The sequence below is a fragment of the Monodelphis domestica genome, chromosome 1, assembly GCF_027887165.1.
Source record: "Monodelphis domestica isolate mMonDom1 chromosome 1, mMonDom1.pri, whole genome shotgun sequence".
In the NCBI taxonomy this organism is placed as follows: domain Eukaryota; kingdom Metazoa; phylum Chordata; class Mammalia; order Didelphimorphia; family Didelphidae; genus Monodelphis; species Monodelphis domestica.
This window is the reverse complement of record NC_077227.1, coordinates 80,101,504-80,108,366: the sequence shown is the minus strand read 5'-3', so window position 1 is coordinate 80,108,366 and position 6,863 is coordinate 80,101,504. Positions and strand designations below refer to the sequence as shown.

Here is a 6,863-nt window from a genome sequence, read left to right as displayed (position 1 = left end):
GGATAGGGAATTCCGTTTTTCTTGACCACGGTGGGATGTGCGGTAATCACCAGAGCACGAGAGGGAGGCTTCCCACAGAGAGATCTGGCTCTCCTGCCCACAGTCACCCTCTCCTTCCACAGTGGCCAGCTGCAGCAACCAATCCCAGAGGCCGCCCCACCCCTTTACGACCACGGCTCGCAAACCCGATGCGTTTCAGCGGTCGATCCCAAGGCTAGAACTAAACGTACCAAAGGCGCCGGAACAGCGCATGCTCCAAAGTTGATTGCATTGCGGCCGCTCGAGCACCGACTTCACGAAATCCGTTCTGGTTGTTCACTTTGTGGTCGGTGGTATGGGGAACTGTGGGGAACGTTAGGCAACCCGAAGATAGTCTGGCGAATATTTTAAAGCTCTTTTTTCCCTCAGGGAAAAAGTTGGGTGGCTTCTTTGAGAGCCTTTCCTCGGCCAGTGTCTGACCAAAGTACCGGGGCCGGCCATCCGAGGTTTTGAGTGCTCATGAGAGAATATCGGCCTGACAGAACAAGTAACCTAAAGTAGGTTGGGTCGCGGGGTCTGCTGGGAAATGTAGTCTCTGGAGCTGGTAGTTCATTCCGCCCATTTTCCTCCCTTAGTGGTCCTTGGGAAGTATCGGACTGACTCCCGATTGTGGGAGGAGGGTTTTATTTTAAGCACAGTTCGTATACTTCAAATTACTCTCTCTAGTGCTGCTTCTACCGAAAGTCGGGTGTAGGCTGAAGACTTGATTTGGAATCAGAGCTGAAAGGCACTTTGAACGTCATGGGATCCAAACCGCTCATCTTACAGATAGGGAAACTGAGCCACCTAGCGTAACCCAGTCCCGCGACCCACAGTTAGTCAAATATCTGAAGCATATGATGGATGGAAGTTTTTGTTGTTGTTTTTAACTAGAGACCAGAGCTGTCCTATTATGTAATGCCAGCTTTTGTCAATAGAGGTCCCAGGCTCAAACTCTTACCTCAGTTTTACTCCTTTGGTCCTTTCCTACATTAAATCCTAAACTCTGACACTACCTGAGTCACCTTTGGCAGTTTTCCTTCCTTTGGTCACCTTACCCACCGTAAAATGATGAGGTCGAATGGATGACCATCTCAGGTCTCTTGGATGCACTAAATCTTAGGACCGTAGATCTAGTTTTGGGAGAGATCTTCCAGGCTGTCTAGTCTAACCTCCCTTATTTTATAGATGAAAAAACTGAAGGCCAGAGAGGTTGTTACTTGCTAAATAAGCTTCAGGTCACTTGATGTGACAAATAGTAAAACATCATAGGAGGAAGGATTTGGACTTGGGTGTCCTTGGGTCACATTACCCTTATAAAATGAAGGTCTTAAACTATTTGGTATCTAAGGTATCTAAGCCCCAGGGAACCTATAAAGATACACATACCTGTTACAGAGGGATCTATTTATCAATGAACTAACTCAGTTGTCCATTGAGAAGTAAACTGAAAATACATAATATGTGAGAAATAAATGTCTTTCCTGTGTAAATAGTTAAAAGGATATTTTCTGAATCATTATGGACCTCCATAGAAAAGATGTATAGTGTTCTTGTTTCAGTTCAATTAGTACAATGTTATATTTGAATATGGAGTCTCCTTTGGAGAATCCTTAGGTTGATAGGGAATTCATTTTCTGTGTGTACTCTAGTTAGGACATCTTTTTCTATGTGCTCTGTCAGTACAAATGAATTTTATTTATTTTTATTTTTTTAAACCCTTACCTTCTGTCTTGGAGTCAATACTGTGTATTGGCTCCAAGGCAGAAGAGTGGTAAGGGCTAGGCAGTGGGGGTCAAGTGACTTGCCCAGGGTCATACAGCTGGGAAGTGTCTGAGGCCAGATTTGAACCTAGGACCTCCTGTCTCTAGGCCTAGCTCTCAATCCACTGAGCCACCCAACTGCCCCCAGTACAAATGAATTTTAAAGCAAGTCATATGCCCAAGAAATTTTTAGCCATATCAGAAAAGTCACAACTTTTTCCTCATCTGTGAGTTGGGAAATAATGCCTGTATGCAATAGCTTGCATTTTTATAATGCTTAAAAGTTTGGAAAGCACTTTACAAATATTACTTCATTTTATCCTCACAGGAGCCCAGAAGTCAATGATAGTATTATCATCCTCATTTTACAGATGAGGAACCTGAAGCAGACAGTGGTTAAAGTGACCTGCCCAGGGTCAATTAGTTAATAAGTGACTGAGGATGAACCTGAACTCTGGTCTTCCTGACCAGGTCCTACAATTTATCCACTGTGCCACCTAGCTGCCAATTTACTCCCTAGTGTTATCTTTAAGGTAATTTGCAAATTGTGAGCTGTTATTCCTTTGATTCCTTAGTTTCTTCATCTTTAAAATTATAAGGTTGAACTAGGTAATTGCTAAGTTCCCTTTCAGCTTTAAACCTCGTGCTTTTATTGTGTGCCTTTTGAATAAGCCATTTAACTTCTTTGGGTCTCAGTTTCCCTAGCTGTAAAATGAGAAGATTGAGCTAGATACCTAAGATCTTTTCCATCTCTAACAGTCAATGAGACCCAACATAGACTGGGCTAGTCAGGGAAGGATCTCTAGTGAAATGTATCTAAGCTTTGTCTTTGGCATTATTCTGGTTACTATTTTTATCAATTATTTAAATGAACAGGCATAGATCTTATTGGCATAAAGTGAATAATTCTCATTAGAAAAGTATTGGGTAATGAATTTGAGCAAAATTATTGGAGTTCAGATTTGACTAAATGTCAGGCTAAGGAGTTTGATCAACATAATCTTTTAGGAAGATTAATTTGACTAGTACTCAGGAGAAATTTTTAAGTATGTGTGTATATACTACTTACTAACAGTACCACCACACATTTACTAAGTACCTAACATGTATGTGGGAGAAAGACAAAAAGGAAAAAATCACTGCCTCATTCAAGCTAACTGGAGGAAGGCAAGATCATTAATCTCTCCCCAAGCAGGGAGAGGGAAAGGGAAGTACTATTTGAACTATACTTTGGAGATGAGTAAGTGTGAAGAGAGGTTGATGTGAGGAGGAAGTATATTCCAGGCATAGAAGAGAGCTTAAAGACAGGAGATGGCATGTCAACTTGGTTGGAACTAAAAAAACCTAAAATTAAATATATATATATAAAGGTTGAAGCCAGGCTGAGGAATATGTTTTATCCTAGAGTAGAGAATGACTGGTCTTCTGGTCAAGATAGCTGCCATGTGAGAGGAGAACAGGAAAAGGATGCAAGATGTATTTATGGGGTATAGAAGTAAACTAATACTTTTAGGAATACTGTCAACAAAAGTGAAATAAAAAATGATTAATGATTTCTAGTTAACTGGGAAAAGAGTAGCAGAATATTGTATTTCCTAAATAATTAATTTTAAGCAAAAATTTACTGTAATTTTAATCCACTGATGCTACTAAAACAAAATGATATTTTAGAAAATTCTCAGAGAGTGTGAAAACTTCTATAATATTAACATTTGTTATAGGCATTTGAGGGGGTGATTGAGTTGTGGGATAAATAGAACTTTAGCATTTTATTTTAAATGAGTTGAAATTAAAGATCCAGAATTTGGGGCTTTAGGATATTTTCATAACTCATTATTAAATAATGCAAATATTGGATTAGAAGGTAATGTCAAACCATAACAATATAAAATATCTATGAAAAATATGCTAGTCATCTCAGCTTTTCTTGTTGTTAGTGATAAAGGGCCTCAAAAGTAGGGAGAGAGATCCTTAATTATTTTCTCTCCTGGCCCCTTCTAACTACTATTGACCAAAATTCTAAATGTACAATTTTATGCTTTCTACTTGGAAAATATTAAATGACTAATAGGAATTTGAAATTAGATGGTTTATTATCTTGATAAGAAGCCTATACAATGGGGGCAGCTGGGTAGCTCAGTGGATTGAGAGCCAGGCCTAGAGACTGGAGATCCTAGGTTCAAATCTGGCCTCAGATACTTCCCAGCTGTGTGACCCTGGGCAAGTCACTTGACCCCCACTGCCTAGCCCTTACCACTCTTCTGCCTTGGAACCACTATACAGTATTGACTCCAAGACACAAGGTATGGGTTTAAAAAAAAAAAAAGAAGAAGCCTACACAGTAATTAACTGAGTCAATTTGTTATTTTACATATTAACCTGGTGACATTGTTTTGTGTGTGAAATTGCAGAATTAATGGATCATTGTCAGAAAAGAGAAGAGCTATCAGATGATACAGTTAAGGAAAGTGATGTTTTAAAATTATTTTCAAAATCATTGTCTTATTTTGAACATAAATGCACCAGAATCTGAACTTAATGCTCTCATGTGATTCAAAGCATATGTAATTCTGATTTTGACCACCTCTGTTCATTTTCTCTCTTAAGTTTATGGATTTTCAAGACTTCAAGTAGTATATGAGTAAATGAAAATCTTTAAATAGTAAATAATAACTGATATGTGTGCAGAAGTCATTTTAGCTCAGTAAGAGGTATATTATACAATCTGTTCATATGAATGTATTTTCTTAAATATTCAGAAAATGAAGCCTCAAGAAAGATTTATTATGAAAAAGATCTCTAAGAGAAGAGAAGATATGAAAAAAAAGGTATGTGCTAATTTAGTCTGTCGATATTTGTCTTGTTCTAAATGAAAAATAGTCAATTCAGGCTATTCACAAAGTTGGGTTCACTTTACAGAAATCATTGATCTCATGTTATCAGAGGCTGGTAATGAATATTAGTAGGAATAAATATGCCATGGCACAAAACAAACCAATACTTTGTATAGCCAATAAACCAAAAAGGATTTATTAAGTATATGCTTTGTGCCAGTTATTGTGCTGAATACTAGGGATACCAAGAATTGTTAAAAAAAAAAAACACCCCCTACCTATTCTCAAGGAACTTTAAGTCTTATGGGGGAGGCACCATATAAACAACTATGAACAAACAAAATATAGACAGGATACAGGAACTAATCTTAGAGGCAAAGTACTAACATTAAGAAGGATCAGAAAGACTTCTTGCACAAATGAGATTTTATCTGGGACCTGAAGGAAGCCAAGAAAGTCAAGAGACAAAGATGAAGAGGTAGGAAGAACAGTTTGAAATTCATTTCTGACATATGTGTGACTGGTAAATTTGGATAGCATTCCAAAACATTGACCCTCTATACAATCTATAAATCCAGGGCATCTATGTCATAAATGCAGAGAAGTCACCTTTTAGTGAGAGCAGAAATGTTGAGAGGGGAGGGATCTCAAATATACATCCAGAACTCATATCAGAATACACAGAGAAGAGAGAGTGGCATTTTGTACTATACTTTCCCAACTGAAATAAGTACATTCTTTGAGACTAATCAAATTATAGAAAGTTAACCATGTCTGGGAGTTAGGATCCAATCTCTTGAAAGGCAACAGAATCTTTGAGAACTCACAGAAAGAAGTATAGTGATATTGGACATCTAAAAAAAAGATGATCATTTTTTTTGTTCAAGATAAACTAGAATTACTGTCACTGCTTGGATGGGAAAGTCCACTCTCTGGTCTCTGAACTGTGCCAGAAGGAAGTTCCCATTTGCTTATATTACAAACAGCCCTTAATAGCTCTTTTGGTAGAGATTGAGTTACTTAGAAGAAATATAGGACTCTGGTAGAAAAGTAGAACCCACCAAAAAAGAGAGAATTGCTCATGCACTATTGCAAGTATTTGTAGGTTCTTATTTCTTGTGCACCATTTACATTTTCTGTGGGGTGAAATAAAAGTTATCCGCTTTACGATATATGTTTCTTATCTTACCTTGAGGGATTTTATCAGAGCAGGTATTACCTATACTTATGGTCATATAACAGATAAAAGATTGTTTGGAGGCTCAGCACCAGACTTACAAGCATTTATTAATGAAGAGAGAAAGAGTAAGAGATTGAAGGTATCAGCCTAAATAGAATTGATTCTTCATTTGGCTGGCTAAGGCCCTGTCTTGCCGTAGATCAAGGGCCAAAATAGGTAGTCCAGGTCTGGAAGCCCACTGGCTTTCAAACGTCATGCCATCAGCCCTTCCATGTCTACATTCTGCTGGCTCTTCCCTCTACACAGTCATACTGGCTCTGCCACGTTGTCACTCACCCTGATGCTGGTGCTCACACTGATACCAGGGGCCACCAGGGCTACACTCTGTCCTCAGGATTAGTGTTCCCTAAATAATTTCCTTCACACAGTCACCAAACCAAGCTATCTTTGGAGATTCCCCAGAGTAAATTCTGAATGAGAGAATAAAAAGCCAAAAATAAATTGATCTTTAACAGTCTTTCTCCAAGATCATATTTATGCTATATAAATCCATAGTTTAGGAGACTCTGGGCCATGGTTTTCAATTGTAAAAAAGCCAACATTGATGTAGTTCAATTCTTCTAGTAATATTTCAACACAATTCTTAATAAATTATTGTTTATTTCCCCCCTTTTCTGCTACTCTTCTGTCATCACTATGGATGTGAAAGGTATATTGTCATTGTGTAGAAGCAAAGGCTGTTATTATTTGTTGGTTGTCTTATAAATTGCCATGACTGAGACAATTTATTAACTAGTAGAAAGCCTGTTAGAGTGAGCCATTCTATATACCTACCTTAGCTGGTCTTTAGACAGAAGACACCATTTTCCCCAAGGATCTAACTGGGCTTTTCTAGCTTAGCCAAATGTTCCAGAGCTCATAGTCCATTGGTATTCCCTTAAAACTCACAGGGAATTCTTCTGTTCCCTGATGAGGATATCATGGGATGGTTCTGGGGAGGGACAGTCCACCTGGAATCTTCTCTTCAGACCTAATGTTTAGAACATCAATTACTGTACTATAATAGAG

At 38.3% G+C, this 6,863-nt stretch overlaps 1 protein-coding gene across 8 annotated transcripts in view; it reads left to right on the top strand.

Moving 5' to 3' along the window:
- The first annotated feature begins 255 nt into the window (after positions 1 to 255).
- CC2D2B (coiled-coil and C2 domain containing 2B) overlaps positions 256 to 6,863 on the top strand; it is a 131,482-nt gene continuing 124,874 nt past the window's right edge. The window contains exons 1-4 of one of the 8 annotated variants that reach the window (XM_056801779.1): positions 256 to 325; positions 409 to 536; positions 4,193 to 4,245; positions 4,541 to 4,609. In XM_056801779.1, the coding sequence (XP_056657757.1) occupies positions 4,198 to 4,245; positions 4,541 to 4,609 (117 nt within the window). In that variant the 5' untranslated portion in view covers positions 256 to 325; positions 409 to 536; positions 4,193 to 4,197. Of the gene's footprint in view, positions 537 to 4,192; positions 4,246 to 4,540; positions 4,610 to 6,863 lie in introns of all 8 variants that reach the window. The other 7 variants (XM_056801822.1, XR_008912729.1, XM_056801812.1 and 4 more) reach the window with 7 other exon arrangements.